This window comes from Pongo abelii, chromosome 11 (genome assembly GCF_028885655.2).
Source record: "Pongo abelii isolate AG06213 chromosome 11, NHGRI_mPonAbe1-v2.0_pri, whole genome shotgun sequence".
Taxonomy (NCBI): domain Eukaryota; kingdom Metazoa; phylum Chordata; class Mammalia; order Primates; family Hominidae; genus Pongo; species Pongo abelii.
The window spans coordinates 78896025-78923845 of record NC_071996.2 but is presented as its reverse complement, the minus strand read 5'-3'; the positions used below and the strand labels follow the sequence as shown (position 1 = coordinate 78923845).

General features: G+C 35.3%; 1 protein-coding gene across 2 annotated transcripts in view; it reads right to left on the bottom strand.

Moving 5' to 3' along the window:
- The window catches only part of MTX2 (metaxin 2), a 69322-nt gene that overhangs the window by 40840 nt on the left and 661 nt on the right, over positions 1-27821 (bottom strand). For both annotated transcript variants that reach the window (XM_002812611.5, XM_024243757.3), the window contains exon 2: positions 731-778. In XM_002812611.5, coding sequence (XP_002812657.1) covers positions 731-778 — 48 coding nt within the window. The remainder of the gene's footprint in view (positions 1-730; positions 779-27821) is intronic.

Sequence of the window (27821 nt, the reverse complement as noted above, 5' to 3'; positions counted from 1 at the left end):
ATTTTATCAGCAATGTAATTAAAATTGTTTACTTAAAATCGAATTCATTTTTCAAGTTTTCAAGAAATGTTCCTCTTCATTAAAATTAAGTAAAATCTGCTGAAACCTTTCTAGTTAAAAGTAAAAGCATTCACAATAATATAAAACCAGCTTGCAGTTAATATTGCACAGTGTGTCTAGGTCTGTCACACAAAAGAAAGATGACAAGTTCGCTGCAATAAAAATTCCATGCTTAGAAGACTAGGGCTGCTGCCTATTAGTCTTCATTACTTTGCAGTCTTCTGACAACTGTAGCAGGCTGCTAAGCCCCAAATGGGGTCCATAATGTGATCTGATGATATATGAAGAGCTGCTAAAGGGAGCCTGAACCATCCTAGCCTATACATTTTAACAGTTCCTTTTTACTGAGAGCCCACTTTACCACAGGACTTCAAAAATCTGCTGTCTCAGCTATTGGTGCAGTAAATCTGCCAACTGCTCCTGCAACCACATCATTTTACACCGCCTACAGCAGCCAATATAATGAGTCAATAATAAACTAAGGATCTTATATGCCATGAATAGTTGGTTTACACTGGCAGATACAAGTTTAGGTAAAACCTCCTAGACAAATTATACAAGGGAATCCCTTCTTTACATTTTACATTCTGCTAAATTGTATTACTGAGGATTTTTCTGTAATAAATATACTTTGATACAAAGCCATTTTTAATTGTGAACAAGAACTTACCTTTCAATTGCTGATATAATGTAGCATTTTCAGGCCAAGGTTCTGCAGCTATGGAAACAAGGCAGTGATAATTAGGCACACAGAGCAAAAACGTATCAATAACAAACCAAATTAATAAGCATGTACATTTGCCTACAGCATTTAAAGTCAATTGCTAAGGTTGACTTATACATGGCAACTAATCACACTATCTTAGATTCTATGGTAACCTGTATAAGTAGGTTAGATAACTTGTTTTAAAAGCACGTTTGGTTTATTGTTTGGTGATTTTTTTTTAATGGGGAAGAGGGGAAGATACCTTGCCCAATCCAAAATGAGAATTAAAAAAACAAAATAGCTCATATGCTACAATTCCTTTAGCTTCTTTCAAACACAGACATATCCTAAATATTACTCATATGTATAAAAAGATACTGATGTTTAATTCACTACAAAAAATATAGTGAAATAATATTTTTAATATTTTACGGTAAACTTTTAACAAAGTAAAATTTCAAGCAGACATTATAAGAAAGAATCAAATATATCTGTATCAAGCTGTCCATCTTTCCCCACAATCTGGCAGTATTTAAAAATACAGAGAAATCCTGTTGTATTCCAGAAGATTTCATTGCCTTGACCCTACCAACACCACCCCACAAACACAATTAGAGCGAAGTTGCATGATGAAGCATTACGTACCTACAATGTGAAATAATGCCAGTAAAGATAATTTTAGGCCTGAAATGAAACTTGACTTGACCCTTAATTTCTCATCCAGAGAAGACTGCAGCTACAAAGAGAATATTACCAACCTCCCAGTGTTTGGGAAAAGTACTAGATTGGAATTTTGTCTAATCAACTGCACTAAAGAAGCAATGGCTCCACTGACAGAATATATAGGATATCAGGATATCACTTGTTGGATTCTTCTTTGTAAAAGCCGTAAAACATCAGAATCACCCATTTTAATAACGTAACTACATTTGCTCTCAGCAACTAAATATATGAGATTTGATAACAATTGGTATATTTCTAATTGTGTTTATACTACTTTAGTCTCTGTGACATAGCAACAAATAACTTTAATATATAATTCTGGCTGATTTTTTAGAAGAAATTTATACATGTGAAGCATTTTTTTCTTAAGACTGATCATTTAAAATGTTCTAAAGCAATGCCTAGAATGGGAAAAAGGAACTCCTTAATTTGCTTTTACTTATGCTTTAGAATAAAAAGAAAAACACAGTATTATTACAATAAATAACAAATGTGACTTTTAGGTTTAGTTTGGTTTGGGCTACACAAAATTAAACTTGTATTTAGAGATAATGCCATGAAAACATCAAGTAAATAATGAACTACACATAGTTTTGTATGCTGTCACACACAATATTACACATATATGTAAGGGCTACTGAATTTCAATGCACATACCAACACAGCAATGAAACAAAATATTTTGCTGTCAACTTTTAACAAAGCAAAATTTCAATAAGAACCCAATTAACTTGTATAACAGTTTTTTAAATAAAAGGAAACAAAAACAAGCTGACATCAGCAAATTACTCAAAAAATAACCTTTTAGGATAAATTGTACGGTCAGCACACCTATATTGCTTACACCTATACTAAAAATACAATGAGATTCGTTTGTTATAAAATTCTAAATCATCGAAGATTCAATCATATGCATTACATTAATCTTACTAGCAATAAAGCATAGGAATAAAATTCACAAAATTTCAAAGAATAAATATTGAAATCAAGTTCCTTGGAGGCACAGATGTGTCATATGCATCTGTGTACCCTACACTGTACTACACTTTGCATACAGTTGACGTATGTACTTCATCTGTACACAATTACAATACAGTTAATTGTCTGTAGAAAGAAAGAAGATATTTGATTAAACCTACCATTTAATTCCCTAAACATGCTGGCTAATTAAAGTTTTACTCAATATTATCATCTATGTTAAGGTAACAGGATATTCTAATTTAAAATTGTGGTAATTTTAACTCTTGGTTAGCTATTTTGTGCACATACTAGGCATGCATTACAAATTTTTAAAACAATGAAGTATTAGGTTGGTGCAAAAGTATTGCAGTTTTTGCCCAAAAACTGTATTAAATCTGTATTACTGTGTTAAAATTGGTGATTCTGATGTTTTATGGCTTTTACAAAGAAGAATCCAACAAATGATGTCAAAAACTGCAATTATTTTTGCACCAACCTTTACATACACTAGCATTAAACATATGCTGAATATGATTTAAGTGTTCTCTGATAAATCAGAAGCTACTTCACTACTCTGTAATGTAAGAGTTCTTATATGAACAGCAATTTATGTGGTCAGTAATTTCAGTTACAAGTTAATTCATCAGCTGGGTGCCGCGGCTCACACCTGTAATCCCAACACTTTGGGAGGCTGAGGCGGGTGGATCAAAAGCTCAGGAGTTCAAGACCAGCCTGGCCAAGATGGCCATCTCCACTAAAAATACGAAAATTAGCTGGGCATGGTGGCTGGCGCCTGTAATCCCAGCTACCCAGGAGGCTGAGGCAGAGAATTGCTTGAACCCAGGAGGCAGAGGTTGCAGTGAGCCAAGATCACGCCACTGCACTCCAGCCTGGGTGACAGAGGGAGACTGTCTCAGGAAAAAAAAAAAAAAAAAGTTAATTCATCATCACCCCCATGGATTCTCCAGATCTCATCCAAAAGACAAATATGAAAGTAATAGAAAGTTTGCAACATATTACTTCACTGCAAATAAGACTAACGAAGCTTCCTACAAATACCAAAAGCTCTGTTAAGAATCTAAAGCTGGAAATAGGTGAAAAGGGTGAATATTTTACTCAATCTAAGACATCAACTCTGTTTCAACTCAGAAATCATTATTGAAAATAAATTCTCAGAAAGTAACTCTACCAAAACATCCAGTGTTTTCATCACAAATAGAACCTATGATTTAAAAAGAGAAGGCAAATAGACTGATATAAACCCATATAGCCAGCAGCTAGGAATTGCAGTTTATCATGCAGTAGACAAGAAATGGTGGAGTATACAAAGAATGACCAGCTGCCTATCTTACCCATGAGCAGCTCAGAGAATATAAATATCACTGACTTAAGTGCATCACCTACATGATTCTGTTAGGCTGTTGGCATTGTTGTAAAGAGATACCTGAGACTGGGTAATTTATACAGAAAAGAAGTTTATTTTGGCTTATGGTTCTGCAGACTGTACAAGAAGCACAGTGCCAGCATCTGCTTCTGGTGAGAGCTGCAGGAAGCTTACAATCATGGCAGAAGGCAAAGGGGGAGCAGGTGTCACACATAGCAAGAGCAGGAGCAAGAGAAGGGGGGGAGATGCCACTCTCTTTTAAACAACCAGATCTCGTGTGAACACAGAGAGAGAACTCACGATCAAGGACAGGACTGAGCCATTCATGAGGGATCCACCTCCATGACCCAAACACCTCCACCAGGACCCACCTCCAACAATGGGGATTAAATTTCAACAGGAGATTTGCAGGGAACAAACATCCAAACTGTATCAGTGACAGAGCTCATATAATTACATAATAACTGGTATATTTCTAATTGTGTTTACACTACTTTAGTCTCTGTGACATAGCAACAAATAACTTTAATATGTAATTCTGGCTGATTTTTTAAAAGAAATTTATACATGTGAAGCATTTTTTTCTTAAGACTGATCATTTAAAATGTTCTAAAGCAATCCCTGGAATGGGAAAAAGGAACTCCTTAATTTGCTTTTACTTATGCTTTAGAATAAAAAGAAAAACAGTATTACAATAAATAACAAATGTGACTTTTAGATTTAGTTTGGTTTGGGCTACACAAAATTAAACTCATATTTAGAGATAATGCCATGAAAACATCAAGTAAATAATGAACTACACATAGTTTTGTACGCTGTTACACACAATATTACACATATATGTAAGGGCTACTGAATTTCAATGCACATACCAACACAGCAATGAAACAAAATTTATTTTGCTGTCAACTTTTAACAAAGTAAAATTTCAATAAGAACCCAATTAACTTGTATAACGGTTTTTTAAATAAAAGGAAACAAAAACAAGTTGACATCAGCAAATTACTCAAAAAATAACCTTTTAGGATAAATTGTATGTAAATTACATGTAAAGCATGACATGAGAGAAAAAAAAATCTCTAGTTTGTTATTCCCTAGGAGTGCCAAAAGTGAAAATCCTAAACTGGGCAATGGATCTACAAATCAATCACGCAGGTATCATTCTAGGAAATGAGCTCTTTAACTGTCTTCATATGTAAATCTATGAATCATGAAAATTATTATCCACACCTAACAGAAAGAAAGCTTATTTGTTGGTTTGGGAATACCTATTATGTAAAAGATAAAATCCAAAAAGACAACTTCTTCCCTACACTTCTCTTTCCCAAGGTCAAAGTCAGTAATCATCCCTTGCTCCTGAGCACGTGTAAAAGAGGAGATTAAGGATTTAAAATCATGGCGCTGACAATATACATTTTAAAAATCTGTGGCATTTTAAAAGAAAAATCATTTTAAAACAACAATAAAACATTTTTATATTTTACTAGTTTTTCTTCAGTTGACCTGAAATGTTTTAGACCACAAACTACTTCAATAGTAAATAAAATGACATGACTCACCTACTCCACCTATTTTCGGTTTCTATCACCCTGGTGTGAAGTGCCATTTTAAACACACCTAAAGGAAGGGACAGCCTTAGAATAAACATAGAAGGTGAGACTGAAAGTTTCTAAAAAAGGGGTTGGTAAGAAATGGAAGCCGAGGAAGAAAGTTGTCCAATGCTGTCAAAGTGCAAGTTACTGGTATTCTCACCACATCAAAAGTAAATTTCACGCTTAAGACACATCAATAGTTACGTGTGGTTCTTGGAATAAAGACCAAAATCCTCAACATGGCCTACAGGGCTCTACTTAGACTTTCAAGTTACCCTATCAGCCTACCTCATCACAGACACATCCCCAACCTTGACTCTGCACTCCAGCCACGCTGGCCTTCATCCAGTTTCTGAACGCACCATCTCCCCACTGCAGTTTCTTCTGCCTGGAACAATTTTATCCTCCTATGGTATTGTCACATCTCAGCTCAAAAATCACTTCCTCAGGTACAGCCAGGTTCATGAGCGTGTAACCTGTGCACCTGCATAAGGCCTGCACTTGGAAGGGCCCCCTGCTTGGTTTAATGTTCTGCTGTCTCAGTCTTGAAAGTGGATAATATTTGAACACTTTCATGTTGCACTGGGCCTTAAAAATTATGTAGCCAGTCCTATCCTCAGGGAAGTTTTCGCTGACCTCCTTGAATAGTTCAAACACTCCTTTTACAAGCTCTTATAGCATGCACTCCCCGTCTGTATTTTTACATTTAAGTATTTGATTGTTTATCTTCTCCATGAGAAAATATGCACCATCAATCCAGCATTCACGTCTGGTTTTTGCTTACCACTTTATCCCTAGAACCTAGCACATAGCAGGTAATCAGTAAATGTTGCTGAATAAACATTTGTTTTCATTATTAGCACTATCATCATTGTTGTTATTACTCTGTACTATTCAGGCTAAGAATGTAGCAGGGAAGATAAGAAAAATTCATGGCAAAACATAAAAAATAAAATAAACTTTACTCAAACAACTTCAACACTACAACCAACAACACAACTCAAAAAAATACTAAATAGCTGCCTAAAATTCCTGGAATTTGAATTTTATCTCTTTTAACTCTACTTTCTTTTTTAGTGTACGTTTTATAATGTGCATGATATATCGGCTCAGCAATTAACAACTTTATGATTTCTAAATTCAGGCCTGCATGCTCAAATTTTTATTGATAAGGACATGAGATTTTCATAAATGACGATTCTTGGGTTAGAGTCATAGGAAATGGAAAGGGGAACAGTGAGACTGTTTGTCAGATAAGCTTAACTGAGGAGTGATACAGCAGTAACATCTGATGTAAACTATATATTTAATATAAAACATTGTATAGAAAGAGATTTCCAGTTTTAGGGTTAGTGCAAAGGTAAGAAATATATAGTTAATTTATATGTTTTTCTTCCTGTATTTCAAAGGATTGTCTTGCACACATATTACACGTAAAGCATGACATGAGAGGAAAAAAAAAAATTAGTTATTCCCTAGGAGTGCCCAAAGTTGAAATCCTAAACTGGGCAATGAATCTACAAATCAACCATGTAGGTACCATTCTAGGAAATGAGCTCTATAACTGTCTTCGTATGTAAATCTATGAATCATGAAAATTATTATCCACACCTTATAAAAAGCTGATCTCTTGGTTTGGGAAAAGACAAAATCCAAAAGGACAACTTCTTCTCTACTCTTCTCTTTCCCAAGGTCAGACAAAGTCAGTAATCACCCCTTGCTCCTACATACATCTCATCCCACATTGGAGAACAACGTTCTAATTAAATAACTACTTATTTGAAGTTTTTGCAGGAAACCCAGTCATTCATGTACTCTGGAGCAAGGAAGAATCTTGCTCTCTTCTGGTAAAATCATCCTTTTTGACCAAGGAGAAAGCTTGCAGGGGGAACACACGTGAATTAGTGAGGAGAATGGGGATCCCTGCCTACTACCTCCCTAACATGACCCTTGTATCAACCAGAGTACTTCAAATCTCCCCCACAAACTTCATACTTTCTCATCTTTGTGACTTTGCTCAAATTGTTCCCCTTAAGTTCAGAATACTCCTTTACTGCCATATACCCAAATCCCATACCTTTCTCAACCAAGTTTAAATGCCACATCCATCAAAAAGGCTTTTAGGACTAAGCAAATCTAATTTCTCCTTCATCTATACTGTCCATAGCAGTCTGCATTTTTCTTATATATCATTTTCTACTCTATCATATTGTTATGTCAATATCTTATTTCTCTTTCTAGTAGGTAAATTCCTAGAATGTGAAGAATTCTTGTGGTCCCAAGGTTATTAAAAACTTGGCTTCTCAATTGCTCCAAACTGAAGATGACATCTACAATAATACATGCCAAAATACGAAATTTAAATTAACCAAGATTAAATTTTATATAGGCATCATTTAAGCTAATATCTTCATTATAAGAGTTCTAAATTAAACTACCCACCTTTTAGAAATTAATTATTTCATGATAAAGAAATTCCTGTACCACTTTCATACCAAAGCAATAACTTACTCTAAGGTACTCCTAGTGACCTACATTAACTCACTCTTTAAAATTAGAATTACTATTCTAATAGTATTCTCTAACAAAAGATGCATTAAATTTTTATCATTTTTATAAAGAAGAAATATATCCCTATATTGCAGATAAAAAGAATACCTAGAAATAAAGCAAATATCAGAGCACCTCATAACTAAGTGCATATCCAATTAGTTATTAAAAGTCCAGGTAGTTCTTTACCTACTTCCCAATTTTGCCCAGGCCCTGATTATTCTATATTTAGTGTTTTCTTTACCAAGAGCAAAAGAGATGCTGCTTAAGGTTTCAGGCTTTAGTGGGAGAGTTTTTTTATGCAAATGAATATTTCTTAAAGAAACTCATAAGTATTTACGTTGGAGAACAAAGTAAAATCAAAAAGAAGTGACACATATTCTTGAACTTTTGAAAGCCATAAAATAAATAATGCATAAATGTTAGAAATGCACACATGATAAAGCAACACCCGTGACCCAAAAAAATAAGTATTTGCTTCTCATTAATTTTAATTATCTTTAAGTTACCTATTTTTAAGCTTTATCAACCAACACAACAAAAACAATATTCTTTACTATTAATCCATTATCATTTTTAATGAAATGACTGCTAACCAATAAATTCACATATGTATACCCGTAAGTCTCTTAAAGACTTTATATATTACTTGTAGTATTCTCTTAAATATTAGGTTAGGATGGTATATCTATTTATTCCATTCAAATCAAGGTATTTCAAAGTATGAAAGTGCTATGACCTAAAAAAAATTAGTCTAATTCTGAAGTCCATCTCTCAATGATCTAATGTAAGAGGATTAAGAGAAGGGCCATGAAAAGAGATGCCCTCTGTTGTTTGTTTCTTTAAGTTCTGCATTCTTGATGTACAACGTGACTCCTCTGCCATATGAATGTAGGTGAAGACATAATTTCTAGAATAATAGGCACTAATATTACATGCTGCTTCAGTTCTGTCATATTTCCAATCCATCAAATTGATTAATGCTATAATAACTCTACACAAACCTATCATTTGTGCACTAATGAAGTCAAACTCAGTTTATCCTTAGGCAACTAGATTCCAAAAGCTCATAGATGTCATCTCTTCAGCACAGCAAGACTATTTTGACAGTGTTATATAAAAGGAGCAAGAAACATGTGTAGCCTATCTCCAAATTTGGATGGCTTCCTGCCAAAGTTGTAAATGCAAATACTGCTAATATAACAAAATGTTCAAAGAGCATTCGGCAGCTCTTAAACATGGACAAGTTACTGCAAGACACACAGAGAAAGGAAGGAAATTTGTTAATTTGACATAAATATTATACTAATGATATCAGTGATATCAACATAGACACCATGCTCAAAATCCATCAAGTTTTAGGCAATATATGAAGGTTTCACTTAAAATAGATTTTTAAGATGTTTAGACTTAAAATATGATGATATGGGACTTTATCAAAACTGAAATTTTAAGGGCTATATATTAAATTCAAAGCAATTCAACCTGCAAACTATAGTGCAAGTCAAACATAACACTATATAATGATGGTCATGAAATTATTAAATAGTAATGCCCCTTAGCTAGTGTTTCATAGGGAATGTTTAATGATACGATACAGGATGTGTAAGCAGAAGTGACTCTTCCCACAAAAGGTGTTTAAAACCATTTTCCCATTATCTCAATAGTCAGAGATCAGTGTTTATGTAAGAAAATGGCTTGTGTTGGAGAACAGGGAAGTGCAGCGTCATACTGTCATTTCCATAAACGTTAAAAAAAAAAAAAAAGCAGGCAGTATTGTGTAGCACAGTGGTAAGGCTACTTAAAAAACACATTTGCAAGCAGGTGTAGATACAAAGATATAGACTACCTTCAATTAAAATAGAAATCCTGAAGCAGAAAGCAAACATTCTAGGACAAAATAGAGAAGTATTAGACACAAATACAAAAGTAGTCCTAGATTCTAGAAGATTTTTCTAGAAGAAGATTCAGACCAGAACTATTCCTTTGGCTACACATCATCATAAGTTTTTAGGAAAAAGAAACTTGTTGACTGACATAAGAGTCTATTGTATATCCATTATTGCTTTTTACATACAGGTTGAGTATCCCTTATCCAAAATTCCTGACACCAGAAGTGTTTCAATTTTGGATTTTTCTCATAGTTTGGAATATTTGCATTATATACTTATCAGTTAAGCAACCCTAACCCGAAAATCAAACATCCAAAACACTTCAATGAGCATTTCCTTTGAGCATCATGTTGGCACTCAAAAAATTTTGGATTTTGGAGCATTTTCAGATTTTGGACTTTCAAATTGGGGATACTCAGTGTATAGAAATATGTATAGTAAATTATACATACATCTTATTTCAGAAAGTAAATTTAGCCACAGCTACAAATCAGTTTTATCATTCATTCAATAAATATATTGAATGCATATAAAATGTCAGGCACCATTCTAAGAGCTAAAGGCACAATTATAAAGAAAACCAAGTAACTGCCCATAAGGCACTTCTATTTTAGAGGTATCATGTGGCCTCTCTCCTTATGTGTACCTTTACAATGTCTGAAGTTAAAAACACTAAAAAATACTGAAGTCTACCTCATTATGACAATAGTATCTGGTATACATATAACAAGGCTTAATTCTGTTTGGGCTACACATTACAAAAAAACCAAGAAAAAAAACATACACAACAGTGTATGTTTTAATAGACTGTTATATTATAACACTGTATGTTATAATCTTCAAAACACTAAATGAATTCCAATTTACTGACCTACGGCAAATAACTCAAATAATATTCCACAAATAACTATCTCCAGCAACCCATTCATTTGGAACAAGGTAGTAAGCAAAAGATTAAAATGACCCAGAGTGGGTCGGGCACGGTGGCTCACGCCTTTAATCCCAGCACTTTGGGAGGCTGAGGTGGGTGGATCACCTGAGGTCAGGAGTTCGAGATCAGCCTGGCCAACATGGTGAAACCTCATCTCTACTAAAAATACAAAATTAGCCAGGCATGGTGGCACATACCTGTAATCCCAGCTACTTGGGAGGCTGAGGCAGGAGAATCGCTTGAACCTGGGAGACGGAGGTTGCAGTGAGCTGAGATCATGCCACTGCACTCCAGCCTGGGCAACCAGAGCGAAACTCCATCTCGGGAAAAAAAAAAAAAAAAAAAAAAAAAAAGACACAGAGTGAGTAATAATGAATGAATGAGGACAGTAGAATACCCAAGGCAGATGGGTTTTAATACCCTGCCATTCTAGAAGCACAAGATGGAAAGCAACAAAGATTGAAAACACAGAAAAATGAAGGCAGAACTTCCCTCTCACAACCAAAGTTGGAGCCCAAATAAAACTAGAGAATAACTAGACTCTATCTCCCGGTCAAATACAAACTAGACTTCTATTTAGGCAGATGATGATGATGATAATGACAGCAATTAAGATTCCGCAAAACTCATACAGCATATATCCAAAATATGTTAAGAAACTCTTACAACCCTAGAATAAAAAGACAACATAACCCAATTTTAAAAATTGAGCAAGGAATGTGAATAGCCATTTTTCCAAAGGAGATATACAAATGGCCAAAAAGCACATGAAAAGATACTCACCATCATTAGTCATTAGGGAAATGCAAATCAAAACCGCCATGAGACGCCACTTCACACCCAATAAGAAGGTCATAATCAACAAGACAGACAATAACAAATGTTTAGCAAATATGGAGAATTCAAAAATTCTCACATGTTGCTGATGGGACCATGAAAAGTTTGGCAATTTCTCAAAATGTTAAACACAGAATTTTACCATATGACCCAACAATTACACTCCTATGTATTCACCCGGGGAAATAAAAATAAATATCCACATAAAGACTTATATACAAATGTTCATAGCAGCATTATTCACAATAGTCAAAAAGGAAAGCAACTGAAATTTTCATTAACTGGTGAATGGACAGACAAAATGCAGTATATCCACACGATGGAATACTATTTGGCAATAAGAAAGAACCAAGTTAAGTACTGATACATGCTACAACATGAATACATGGATGACCCTCAAAAAGCATTATGCCCAATAAAAAAAAAAGCCAGACACAAAAGAAAACATATGATTCCATTTATATGACATGTCCAGACCAGGCAAATCTACAGAAACAGAGTAGACCAGTGGTTGACTCAGGCTGGTGGTGGGAATGAGGAGTGGCTATAAATGGGCAAGGAGTTTCTTTTGGAGGTGATGGAAACCTACTGTTAGACTGTGGTAACTGCAGAGATGAGTGGAAAACTAATAAAAAAAAAAAAAAAAAAAAGATGTGGCAACAGTCACACAATTATGTAAATATACTAAAAATCATTGAATTATAAATCTAAAAGGGTATGTAAATTATATCTCAAGAAAGCTGAACAGAAAATCTTAAAAGACTTTTTGTACTTACTGTACATCTAAGTGCTTGACATATATTAAACATCCCACAACTTTATGAGGTAGACACTATTATTACTATTTTCCCAATTTTACAATAAGAAAACTGAGGCTCAAGCATAAGTAATTTGTCCAAAGTCACAATGCTAGTAAGTGACAGCAGCCAGGATTTGAACCCAAGTAGTGTGGCTCTACAGTCAGTGAACACACAACTAAATTAGCTAACCTCCTGCAGAGCTCACAAATAAACATTTTTGGGTAATAATTATTAGAATTAAAGCAATTATAATTATCTTACAACAGTAGTTCTCAACTCTTCCTGTACACTTGAGGAACTTGATAAAGTTACGTATTTCCTAAACTCAGAAGTTCTGATACTGTAGAGATGAGAACCAAAAATCTGCACCTTTAACAAGCACTCCTGGTAAATCTGATGTAGATGGTCTGTGAATACCACAACAAAGACCATCCTAGAGACACAGATGGCACTTGAGATAAGATTATGTTCTTTTTATCTCTTTCATTCATTTAGCTCAGAGAAAATGGTAGTAAGGATGTGTGTAGATTTTTTTCAAGAAGATTTTTGACCATCTTTTTATCCTTAAGCATTGTGGCTATGGCTTAAAGCCATGTTTTAAAACATGCCTTAGTAACATGTTGCTATTTTATAACGTTCAAGAATAAGCCTTTAAGATTAATGAACTCAGGCCACATTTATTTTGCAATCAAAGTGGTAACATGATAGTTTTTCCATTAGAAGTATTCGATAAGGAAAGTAAAAATAAGTTAGTAATTATGAATATCAGTTGTGATATCTATTTGTGACTAGAGATCAATTTCAAAATGGTATTCAAGGACCAATTTTGTAAACCTGACAAACTTCTAGAGGTTAACAAGGGTCAAGAAAACAAATTCATAGCACCAACAAGCCAATAACTCAGGGTAAAGTAAATAAATACAAGTCAAATTTAAAACTTTCCATTCTTTCTTAATAAGTATGTATGCGTCATGTTCTCAAATGGTTATGTTTAGACTTTGATCCATTATAAAAATAATCCATCATAGCTGGACATGGTGGTGTGCACCTGTAGTCCCAGCCACCTGGGAGGCTGAAGCAGAAGGATCCCTTGAGCCCAGAAGTTTGAGGCACGCCTGGGCAACATAACAAGACCCCATCACAAAAAGAAAAGAAAAAAAATCCATTATTTTTCATTAATTTCCAATAAAAAGCAGGCCAACTACATATGATTATGATAAATTAACAGAGAAGAGTCTTGTAGTTGTTACTCAAACTTTTTTCATTTTCAAAATGGTAATCTGAAATTTAAAAAAAAAGAAGCACTAATACTATGAGCTTTTCTCAGAACTAAAAATGAATATGAGATCAACAGCAGAACTATAGAAAAACAGCTGGTTAAAAGTCTAATCCATCTGGCCAAAAAACAGATACAAAAACAGCCCCACACAACTGTCAGACCTCAACAACATTAATCTTCACAGTGCAATAGTTTAATGGTTCTCTAAATCTAACTCTAGAGACAGAAAACAAATATCTTTCAAACTAAGTAGTTCTTCCCATTTAAACCAAATACAATCACTGTAACGACAGCACCTATTTTTTTAAGTATCTACTATGTGATTATGGCTCCAGGTACTGTACATATACTTTGCTATCTCGTATCAAGCTAGCTAACCAAAAAACTCTATTCCTCTTCCTTCACTCCTCCCAGCTAGTTATAGAACAAATTATCCCCCACAGAGAATCTGACTTATTATTATACCACCTGAAATGCTGACAAAACTGCAAGATTCTCCAAGAAGAAGGAAACAGGAAATGAGGTAACAGTCAAGAATTTCCTTATGAATATGAGAACACAGTAGAAAATGCTCAGAGGATTCCCCCTAAAAAATATTAAAGGCATTTAAATGAACAAATAGGTGATAAACATCCAAAATGTACCCACAACTATAATACAAAGACAAAGATGAATATAAAACTGTCATTGCCCTCTAGGATCTAATTTTGTTGAGCAGGTGAAGAACAAAGAGGGAGGTGGGATTAGGGGTGACTAAGGTACACATAACCATTTAAAATACATTAAGCAAATACAGGTGGTGTAGGGAAAAAACACATTTCAGAGTCACACATACCTGGCTTCCCCTCCCAATTCTACAACTTATTGTGTGAGTTATCTTGGCCAAACTGGTTAACCTATTCTTGTCTCAATTACCTCACTGTAAAAGAGGGAAATATTAATTATCTTGTTGGGTTATTGGAAGAATAAAACTAGATTGGCCAGGCGTGATGGCTCACACCTGTAATCCCAGCACTTTGGGAGGCCAAGGTGGGCAGATCACAAGGTCAGCAGTTCGAGACCAGCCTGACCAACATGGTGAAACCCCGCCTCTACTAAAAATACAAAAATTAGCCAGGTGTGGTGGTGCACGCCTGTAATCCCAGCTACTCAGGAGGCTGAGGCAGGAGAATCGCTTGAACCCAGGAGATGGAGGTTGCAGTGAGCTGAGATCGTGGGACTGCACTCTAGCCTGGGCAACAGAGCAAGACCCCATCTCAAAAAAAAAAAAAAAAAGTAGGTAAACTATAAGTACCCTATAAAGTCTCTATCTCACAGTATATTTTCAATAAATAATTCTTAATATACACATTAGAACAAAAGTGTGTATAAAGCCCTATAGAAATATTCATGAAGAAATAATGAAATCTGCCTGAGGAAAACAGGAAAGAATTCACAAAAGGAGATGAAATCTGAATTGGATCCAAAAAAATAATCCAAAGTATGCCAGATAGAAGGTAGGGGGCATGGAGACGAGTTTAGATATTTACCAAAAACCTAACACCCCTAATGCAGTTTGAAGAAACGGAGGCAAAATGTTCAGCAAAGGCTTACTAAACTAGATACCTCTGTGCAGATTTCTACTATAGATATAGCTCTTCATATTAAAATGATCTATTTCTGCAAAAGAATATAAGCTCATGAAAGGCAAGAATTGTTACTTATTTTTGTACCCCCAGCACCTGGCAGAGCACCTAGCACAAATTAGGTACTCAACAAACATATTCTGCAGAAAATATAAGCAGGTCTTTTGCTATCTAAAGCCTGAAAGGTATCTGACAGCAAAAAAAAAAAAAAAAAAAAAAAAAAAACAGCTATAACTCTAAAAATAATTCATTGAACCAATTTAAGGAAGGATAACATCTCAACAATGGGTACCAAATTCAACAGTGTAAACTCAAGAATTCACTTTCTCTCCAAATCATTCAGTGGTTCCTAACCAAAGACACAAAGACAAATGATCTACAGAGTATTTGAAAACTATACTTGTTTTATCTCCATCCTCAATCTTTCCATATGATAGGCCTTTGGTGAGAATAAAGGAGTATTTGTATATGCATGCATGTTCAAGCAGGCATCACTAGCTTTAGAGAGTTCCATAGATAACTAATTACAATGTACAAAACCACCCACACTACTCTACTCACCCCCAACTCCCTATCTATCCCCATCCTTCTTTAGAACCTTTATTCAATCATGAGTGTGCCTTGTCGGTTCCCAGATCTAAGGAAAACAGGCAGTACCACCTTGGTTACTGTGGCAAAGTGTATGTCTTAAATACGTCCACAACAGTAATTCCTGCTCTACAATTCCCCTTCCCTTGAATCTGGGCCAGCTTGTAGCTCCACTGTGACCCACAGAATATTGTGGAAGTGATGCTGCAGGACAATTGAGAGTAGGTTATAAAAGGTGATGCAACTTCTTTCTTGCTAGCTCAGGCATTTGTATGTGGTGCACTGAGTCACTACATAAAAAGTCTGACTACCCTCAGGCCACCAAGCTGTGAGGAAGCCAAGCCACATGAAGAAGCCACATGTAAGTATTCCAGAGAACAACCCCAGCCAAAGTCCTCGCCAGAATCAACTGTCAGATATAAAAGTGAAGATGCTTCCAGAGGTTTCCAACCCTCAACCACTGGATCATTCCCAGCCTTTGAGTCTTTTCAGCTTAAGACCCAGACATCATGAGTGAGAGACAAACCATCTTTCTTGTGCTGTGTATAGCACCCTATACATAAGTAACCCTATCTTAGAAAAAGACCCCACCTTACATTTAAAAAGGCATCATGCCAACAGGGACCACATGTTCATCTAATCAACAGAGACTACACGTACCAACCAGATAAAGACATAACCAGACACACTTTTTACTATCAGTCCTCACCAGAAGATGTGAGGGCTATAAAAAGAGCAGAACTCCACCAACTCAAGATGGCCATCTTAATAGACACGGTCTGGCAGTCACTCATGATCAGCACCCAGCATTTGCTGCCAAATGCTCTGCCCAAATCAAGAACTCTTCCTTGCAAGACACTGACAACTGTCTGGATCAGCCCAGGACACTATCCTTGTCCACGACGCTCTCCTTAGACTGGTTCATTACCTCTTTTCCTGTCCCCTTTTCTCTTGATGTTAAATGTTACTGTGTGACGTGGAAATTTTAATCTATAACATTTATATATTAAGTATACTACTACATGCGGTTTGCAACATTGACTGACTTGTGGATTGGCTTAGTCTATGTGCCACAGCTCTGACTACTGAGTGAACAGGTAGCACTAAGGAGAATTGCCTCCTTAAGGAATTCGATGTTGCTTATTGCTTTTATGACTGAATAAGCACCAATAAAAGTCTGACCTTGTAGAAAGACACAAATGTGTGTGAATATGGTTATGTCTCACCTTGTGCCACTCACAACATGTGCCCTGTCTGGATTACTGACCCACAGGATCCATAAACATAAGAAAGTGGCTGTTTTACACCTCTAAATTTAGGGTGGTTTGTTACACTGCAACAGTAACTTGACAGTTAACACTTTTGATAGTTACTATTAATCACACAAAATGTTGACTCGTCTGAAGCCTCAGAATTCCGTTTATCTAAATTGGTTACCAAACTGACTCCTGACCATATTATGTTTATAAATTCCACTTTACTGCTTCAGACATAGATTTTGACACTTGCACTTTCCCTCCAGTCAGTTTCACCTTACTAATCCAATATCTTGAATCTTTGCCTTCCTGAAATTTCACTCTATCTCCAATTTGCTGACCATATCACCCTGACTCCTTGGCCTCTAGTCCGCAGGATTTGGTACCCAGTGACTAGAATGGCTTACATCCATCTTTAAAAACTGACCTGAATAGCAGTTGCTACATTATTCACGGATTGAGGAAACAAAAGAGAATCCAAGAGAGAAACAACTCTAGCTAAAGTCAAATCTAACTATATCTTTTCATAAAAGTCAGACCAATAGTCATTAACCTATGATACAAAGATAATCTAAAACAGTAAATAATGAAAGCATAGTTTATATTTGTCTTTAATCTGCACTCTGTAATTTCTCACACATTAGCACCATTTCTAAATATTTATTTTAATATTAAAATTATTTTATATTCTCCAAACAGCCACCAAATGCTAGTATGAGAAAATCAGTGCAAGTAGATGGCAAAAAGGAGAAAACTGTTTAGGGAGAAAATACATCAAAAATAATTCACAATCTCAATGTAAGAACAAATGTCAATTATCACTTAAATAGTTAACATTATGTAACTACTTCTCCTGGACTAGCCAACTTAGAATCTTAACTCGATGAACAGTAATAACAGTAATAGTAAAAATAACACTCTAACGAAAAACTAGATAGCAACTTTTATTTTTATGTTATTTCTTATAAAGACAATCTTTTTTTAAATTTATAAAAGAAAGAAACATTACTTATAATTCATAATGCCAAAACATTTTTCTATAACATAAAAGCTAACAATCAAAAGAAATGGAGGTCAAAAGAAGGCTAGATTATTGAAGAGTCAGCTGCCAATATTACTTTACAGAAATAAACACTGGAATAATAGTGGCCTCTTCATGTTATACAAATGACACAATTTATTCATATTAAGTTCTGATTAGTGCTCTAAATTGACCAGGTAATAAAATATGACATGTGGGGGTAAATACCATTGTAATACTCAAAGATACTATATCCACTGGAATAAATATACACATCAAAAGTCTATTTTTTTCCATCTAAAGACAAATCAAGTTATGAAGAAATTCTTTGGCTTATACAAGTTCTTAGAGATAAAATATATGATCAGCAAAAAACATAGCTAAGTGTATAAAAACAGTGAAATGCATTTTATGGTTTCTATTCTGCCAACACAGTTACAGTTAATGAGAATTGTCATGACAAAATGATTGCTTTTATGAAAAGAACCTTTTTTATTACTAACCAATCAAGTTTCATTTTTATTACTGATGTAAAAAAGTTCAAAACCATTATTCATTTATAGAGCATACAAAAATAAGAAATGTTCAAGAATAGAGGACAGATCATTTACAAAGCAATAAAAAATTAAAGCAGGCATTCCTCTTACTGGCAAGGCAAATACTTCTACATATAAATGTCTATAGCTGGACTTTCTGAATATTATAACTTCTGTCTTTGAACAAAAAAATGAGAAGCCTGAATTTTCAATATCTCATCTCCATTTGATATCTTCAGTCCATCTGATAACTGCTTATCAAGAAACTTCAAAAATGTTTGAAAAATATTAAAAAGTTTGGTGGCGTTTTCTTTCAATTTTCACCAAAATATGGCAAGCTTGGGCTAACGTTAATAACTCAAAAGTCTTCAAAGAAATAAGACTGACAAATTTTATGGGGCACCCATCACCAAAATCTTTTAAGTTAAAAACGAAAAATCATGTAATTTCAGAGTATAAAATGTTAATAAACCACATTAAGTAAATTAAAACTCATATTACAGCCTATGAACTATTTCATTAGCAGAAAACAAGCCTTTGAAGGGATCTTATTATCAAAGTTTTCAAAAATTTACATAATATTGCTGTTAAGAATTTAGTTTTGGCCAGATGCGGTGGCTCACACCTGTAATCCCAGCACTTTGGGAGGCCGATGCAGACAGACCACATAAGGTCAGCAGTTCAAGACCAGCCTGGCCAACATGGTGAAACCCCGTCTTTACTGAAAATACAAAAATTAGCCAGGTGTGGTGGTCGGCACCTATAATCCCAGCTACTTGGGAGGCTGAGGCAGGAGAATCACTTGAACCTGGGAGGCAGACATTGCAGTGAGCCGAGATCACCCCGCTGCACTCCAGCCTGGGCAACAGAGCAAGACTCCATCTCCAAAAAAAAAAAAAAAAAAAACTAGCTTCAACCTATTCAGCAATACAGTATAATAAAATATAGGATCCACTGCTGTCAATAAACCGTATCTTGCCTCTAGTCTGAAGTATAACCTATTTTGTCACTGTTTTGCTTTACCATCTGCACCATTCAATCTCAGCTTTGTATCTTCAAGGTCATAAACACAACTGTGTAAGATTATTCATATGACTAATATGTTTTTCTTTTAATTCTCTGAAACGTGACGGTCAGTTCAATAACTTTTTAATAATTCCTCAGTGCCTTCCTCAATACTGGAAAATCCTCAGAATATTAAGTAAAAATAACAAAATATCTTTATTTTCAAGAGCAAAAGATTTAAGGCTGGGCACGGTGGCTCACGCCTGTAATCTCAGCACTTTGGGAGGCTGAGGTGGGCGGATCACCTGAGGTCGGGAGTTCGAGACCAGCCTGAACAATGTGGAGAAACCTGGTCTCTACTAAAAATACAAAATTAGCCAGGTGTGGTGGCACATGCCTGTAATCCCAGCTACTCAGGAGTCTGAGGCAGGAGAATCACTTGAACCCAGGAGGCGGAGGTTGCGGTGAGCCAAGATTGCACCATTGCACTCCAGCCTGGGCAAGAAGAGTGCAACTCCATCTCAAAAAAGAGAAAAATGAATTTAATGCATTGTATTTCTTCAATTATCTGTTGCAACTGTCATCATTAAATATTCTGATACACGGATATACACGCCTTTACCATCATTTTCTTCATTGTGAGCAATAGCATCACTTCTATATTACAAAAGCCTTTAAACCTGTATTTTCTACTTCCTTTAGCCTCTGGAACTCTTCTGAATGCTTTTAAAGTCCAGATTCCCCAGTACTCATGTGAGGAGGGATGGAATGAAAACACTTTATTACCAATATAAAAACAAATTTTTAAAAACATACCTGTTTTGATCACACTTACTTTCAAGATGCGTACATATAGGTTCCATGGAACCCTGCAAAACTACTTTCCTAGCTCATACTATAAATTAATGCTACTGTTTAAATGAAGTTATTAATAAATTTAAATAATTAAGCACCCAAATGCCGACAATGAGATAAATGGAATATTCCGACCATTCTTTTTTCATCCTTTATATAGTTTACTGAGCTTCTAAATAAAGAACAGAACAGATATTGTTCTTATTTCAAAAGATTAATAAATTATAGTATGATGAAACTAACTGACATGCTTAAAATATGGCAAGGCACCGGTGGAGTAATAAATCAGAAAAGATGGTATATGAGTAAAGAAAAATAAGAATACTTTGGGCATTTTCTGCTGTCCAAAATGGTAATGGGATACTAGATGTTATGAGTTAATATCCTCAAGGGTCCCCTTACTATAAGGTGAAAGGCTCTTGGGCAATAAAAGTAACAATAGAAAGTAACATGTACTGAACATTTATTATCTACCACCCTATACTAGATACTTAATATACATTGTAAAATACATTATCCCCTTTTACAAATGAGGAAACTGAGGACTAGAAAGGCCTGTCCAAGATCACACAAGAAGAAGCAGGGTTGAGCTTAGAACTCAGCTCTCACTCCAGTGACCTTGTTCCTAACCTTTATACTGAGTTTCAGTATTCTTATCCACAAAATACCTAACAAGACCAAATTGTTATTATCAGCAATTACGTATATAAATCATTTAACACAGTAGCTCAAAAGCTTACTCTTATTATCAGTAACCAGCTATGGCAATTCTAATTAACAGACCGTCAATATGACCTATACCAAGATTCAATTTTATAATGAAAATAAACATGGCTGGAGCATATCAAATATATATATCTTGAAGTAAATATCCTGGAATAACAAATTATTCTAGGATACATTACTAAGTAATTTTAATAACTGCAATAACTGTATGTAGATGCTTCATATTATTGAATGAAATTATCTGTTATTTACAAATAACTTTTTAAAGCTTTACCAAAATTGTATCTTTAAAGTAACATATTATTTTCACCATTTTACAAATGAGATATCTCAGGCTTAAAAAGGCAGTTAATTTGCCCAAGTTCACACAGCTAGGAAGTAGCTGAATAAGAACCCAGGTAGACTTTTCACTTCAAAATCCACAGAAAGTGTAAAAGCAAGGTGAAGGAAGCAATCAACACTGCAGCCAATTTCTGCCATTTAGTGCTCAACACCTCTCTCCCTTCTTTTGTGTATCTGCTGGCACTGTGGAGCCCTAATACCTGGAGCCACTCCTGGCACAGAGATGGGCAAGTGAGTTAGGCCTGTCCACCCAAGTACTCTACCCTTTTGGCTGTTCCAAATGTGATCATGTAGCCCAAATGGGATCACACAATCCTCCCCTATGATATATTCATAACCAACTGACTGTAAGAACAAAATTAAAAAAACAAAATGTGAGTAATGTATTGAAAAATCTTGCCATTAAAAAAAGTGAAAACTTAAATATACAGGTTATAAAATATTTTTAAACTATTTTTAATAATATCCAGGTCTATTTTTATCCTTTTAAAATTCTAGGCCAGGCACAGTGGCTCACACCTGTAATCCCAGCACTCTGGGAGGCTAAGGCAGGCAGATCACTTGAGGCCAGCAGTTCAACACAAGCCTGGCCAACATGGTGAAATCCCATCTCTACTAAAAATATAAAAATTAGCTGGGCATGGGGGCAGACACCTGTAATCCCAGTTACTCAGGAGGCTGAGGCAGGAGAATAACTTGAACCCGGGAGGTGGAGGTTGCAGTGAGCCAAGGTTGTGCCATTGCCCTCCAGCCTGGGTGACGAGAGTAAAACGCCATCTCAAAAAAAAAAAAAAAAATTCTAAATCCAGCACATCATCATCTAGAGAAACAACTATTCATTCAAAAGCATAACTTACCATTTCTTTCCGTATTAAGCTAAAAGAACAATTCAAAATTATCTTCCACTTTAAAAAATATGTTCCAAAAAACTACTGAACAGATGCATAAATATGTTTATGTAAGCACTGCTTACAACAGACAAAAATCACACACACATGTGATGGCTTTGGGACACATCAGCTTACCTACACTGAATACACTTGCCAAAATTCCCTTTCTACTATGTCTCTAGTTAAAGTGGGCTACAAGGGATATTCTCCGCCAGGTATTGGGAAGAGAAGAGAGGCAACAGCCATTTTGTAGCAGACACACACTTCCTCGTAGCTTTTCTAACCCTAATCTAGGTGCTGCCATAAAGGGATTCTGCTGATATAATTAAAGTCCCTACTTAGTTAGCTTTACATTAATCAAAAGGGAGAGTATCCTAAGTGGCCTGACTTTATCAGTTGAAAGCCTTTTTAAAAAGGGTCTAAGTCCTCCCTGGGATCAGACACTCCAGGCAGCACCTGGTCTTGCCACTGCCCTCTTAGTCCTGAATCTCCCCCCTTCCTGACTGCCTGCCTTGCATGCTTTGCACTTACTTTGCCAGCCCCCACATTAAAAGCCAATTCTTTGCCATGTGTTTGTGTATGCACATACATGCATGTGTGTGTGTGGCTAGAGAGAGAAATAGATATCCTGGTACTTCTGCTTCTCTGGTTGAACTGACTGATAACTCTCTAAATACCCATCCGAGTAATACTACATAAGTAAATTTTGGCTTCTTCATTACAACGAAATACTACATAACCATTTTAAAATGATGATGTGTAATTCCATTCACAGACATGAAAAGAGACCCCAATATATGACAAAACAGATTACAAAAAATTATGCATATTATGTCGATTTTTTTAATTCAGGGAAAGAGAATGAAATAGCTTTGTTCATCAAAGTTTTAATGATGGATGGAATTTTAAAGTCTTAATCTGTGTGGTATGATTTCAGGTAATTTTTACTTTATCTCTGGATTGTTTTCATTTTCCATAATGGAAACATATCATTATCATTATCAGGAAAAAAAACTCGACAACAAACCTTTCTCATCTGACAGGAAAAAAATGTCAGGTAGACTTACATTAAATGGTTAAAATGGTGCCCAGAGTCTTAAAGGATGAACAGGAGTTATTCAAGCAAAGTGGACATCTCAGGCAAGGGGCAAAGAAAGAAGCAACAAAACATGAGGCTGTCCTACTGACAATGAGAAACCAACAAAATGTTAAAACAAGAGGAGGTTTTTTTTTTTAAGGAAAATTAAAATAAAACAAAACAAACAGAAAACCCACTGAGGCTTGCAGTGTATGGACTCTACTGGAAGGAAGCCAGACTGGAAGCAGAGAAATCAATTCAGAACTACTATGGTTATCTAAGCAAAAAATGACAAAGCTTTGAACTAAGGTAACAGCAGTAGAAATGGACAGAATAAGTCCTATTTAGGAATAATAACTGAGGAAAGTTGGCAAGGGAAATGTAGTAAGGAGATAGAAGCAGTTCACTTAAACTGGGGAGTTCAGAGAAGACTTCTAAAAAGATATCCTTATGAATAAGGATCTCAAAGAAGTCACTTCAAGAATACCACAGAGAGATGCCAGGTATCTTTAAATGTTTCCAAAAGAAATAATCAGTGTTAGCTCATGTCCACAGGAAGGAAAGGTAATAAGCAAAGTGTTAGATACACTAAAAATCAGAGCTCTCAACTATAAAAACAGATTCATAATTACTTAAGTTATAACAGATCTATATAGATACGTATCTCCAACCTGTACTACCAGAAACAAAATACTGTGAATAGTTGCTGGATTTGAGTCACATTTATAAGTCATTTACAAGTCAAACACAGGGTTTCTGATAATTTATTACTTTAACCACTGCTATAGTCTGAATATCCCCTCCATAACTCATGCTAAAATGGAATTGCCATTCTGACAGTATTAACAGCTGGGATTGTTAAGAGGTGATTAGGTCATGAGGGCTCCACCCTCATGAATGGATTCATCTCTTTATCCCAAGAGTAGGTTGTTATAAAAGCAAGTTCAGCCCTCTCAGTCCCTGGCTCTTGCCCTCCCTGGCCTTTCCACCTTCTGCCACAGGATAATGCAGCACAAAGGCTCCCATCAGATACTGGCACCTTGAAGCTGGAGTTCGTTGCCTCCCGAAATGTGAGACTTGAAATTTTTTTTCTTTATAACTTACCTAGTCTGTGGTATTCTGTTATAGCAACACAAAACGGATTAAGACAGCCTCCTGTTTTCACTTCTTGACAAAACATAATCTTATAAATTTTAACAATTACAATCATTTAAATTACAAAAGTAAACTATGCTCACTATAGTAATTCAAACAATTCAGAAACATAGTTCCTCTACCCTCTACCAACACTCTATCTTTATTATCTCAATCACTAGTTAAAATTAGTTGAATATTCTTAACATATATAAACATATGTACGTTTATATAGATTTCATGAGTTCATACAAAATAGATATTATTTTATAACTTTTTACTTAATATAACCATAGCTTTCAAAACAATGTATCTAACAGATATACTTCCTCATTTTTGGATCCGTAAAAATGTGACCATACCATAATCTTTGTATAAATGTTTTTGACAAATAATAACTGTGTACATTTAGGAGGTACAATGTGGTATTTTGATCTAAAGAATAAATCAAAGAATAGAAAGAATAAATCAAGCTAATTAGTATATCCATCACCACACCAACTTAAATTTTTGTGGTGAGAATATTATAAATCTAAGCTTTTAGCAATTTTGAAATATATAATACATTATTATTAACTGTGGTCACCTTGCAGTGCAATGGATCACTAAAACTTTTTCTTCTAGTCTAACAAACTTTGTTCCCTTTGATCAACATCTCCTCTTCTCCATTCCTCTTCCCCATCTCCCACCTCTGTCCCCTCAGCTTCTGGTAACCACCTTTCTATTCTGTTTCTAGGAGATCAACTTTCTTAGATTTCCCTAAAAATATTAGATTTTAGCTCACTACTTGTCTTTCTGTCTAGCTTATTTCATTTAGCATAATGTCCTCCAGATCCATCCATTTTATCACAAATGATAGGGTTTCCTTCTTTTTTAAGGCTGAATAGTATTCCATTGTATCTTATATACATCTTCTTTATCCATTCATCCACTGATAAACACCTGGGTTGCTTCCATATCTTGGCTATTGTGAATACTGCTGCAATGAACATGGGACTGCACATACCTCTTAGACAATTTCAATTCCTTTGGATACATGCCCAGAAGTAGAATTGCTGGATTGGTATACAATAATTTGACATATATTTAAAACATTTCTAGTTTTTCGCTATTACAAATAATGCTGCAATTAATATCATTGTGTATTTCTTTAAGTACTGGTCTTTACATTTCTATCAGATAAACCCCCATAAGTAGAATTTTCAGGCCAGAGAATGTCATTTTAATAAATATTGCTACATTACGTTCCCAAAAAGTAATACTAACTTACAGACCCAATAGTTTAAGAGCAACAGTTTTCCCCATGCCCTGGCAGTACTAGAAATCATATTCACTTTTGTCTGTCTGATGGCAGGAGCGGGAGGATGCTATACATTATTAGGGACAGAGAACATCTTTTCACCTGTTCACTGTCCATCTATATTTCACCCTTTTGTGAAATGCCTGTTCCAATCCTTTGTCCTTGATTCTGTTGGTTTGTCTTCTTAATTGTACTAACTTGAGATGTCTTTTATCAAAGTTTTAAAATTTTTTCTGCAATCAAATCTGCCAATTTCTTCTCTTATGGATTATGAATTCTTAAGTTTTGCTTAGGCCCCTTCTGCTATCCAAGAATTATTAAAATCATCTATGTTTCCCTCTAATTATTTTATTACAATTTTGTTGTTTTATATTTAGATCTTTAATCAATCTGGAATTTATTCATGTGGTGTAATGACTTAGTAGTTGTTCCAACACCGTTTATTGAATTATCCATCTTTAAATGCTTCCTCCTAGAGTAACAGATCACTACAAATAGCTAAGACGGCAGACAGACAAAATGCCTAGAAATTTTTAAACGTCACTACTTAAAGCAGTATCAAAAGTTTATTAAAAGACATTCATCATTTTCTCATTAAAAGAAATCACACATTAGGACACATGCACACAGTGAACCACTCTCAACATACACTGTGAAGTTTTTTTTTTTTTTAAACACAGTAGCAAACTAAATTAAATCGCTGATCTAACTATATAAGCCTGATTTTGTTTCAACATAAATGGTAAAAGTAGAAATAATCATTGCTTGAAATCTCAAGATTAATCATTGATTTGGGTCGCAAATATTTATTGAGCACCAACTGACTATGGATACAATGGGGAACAAAAGTAGGGGATCCCTACTTTCAGGAAGCTTGCAATCTAGTAGGAGCTTCTCTCCTCTAAAAAATAATGTTTTTAAGTGAAAAAGGAAAAAAAAAGAAATGTATGTTCACACAAACGCAAAGCAGTGAAAAACATTCCGGCAAATTTTATGACACATTCTGTACTTCCCATTTCCAAAATACTATCTTATTACTTCAAATGTACCTATTTATTGTGGTGACTGTCTTCATTACTGTACTCATGTTGAAAACACTGCTAGGGAGTTATGACTAATTCCATTAGCTTCTATCTCAAAGTGCCTATGTTTAGTCTCCTCACTTTCTCAACAATATTTAAGTTCTTTCATTACAATAAATAAAAACCTCAATAAGAGAATTTATAAATCTATATACATCAGTCATGTTCAGTCCACCGACTCAAAGGTATTTCTTTAAAGTACATGCAGATTTAAAAATATTTCAATGAATCCGCGCGGGCGTAGTGGCGGGCGCCTGTAATCTCAAACACTCGGGAGGCTAAGGCAGGAGAATCGCTTGAACCCGGGAAGCGGAGGTTGCAGTGAGCCCAGGTCATGCCACTGCACTCCAGCCTCGGTGACAAAAGAGAAACTCCGTCTCGAAAAATAAATAAATAAATAAATAACTCCTAGAGTCTTAGCAAATGGCACTACTGTGTCGCTGGGAGAGGAAGCAAGAAGTCTGGTGTTCCCTCAACAGTAGGTAACAACTGATTAGTGACAGTCACCTTAAACTTTGAGTACCAGGACCCAGAAACTGCCACCACTCTTAGACTGAAGCGTTCAGATGCTTGCCCCTGTGGTCACGCCCCCCACCTCAATCCCAATCCAAGGCCTCCTCCTCATACTCCAGCACCTCCCAACGGAATGGGGAGGTGGGACAAAGTACC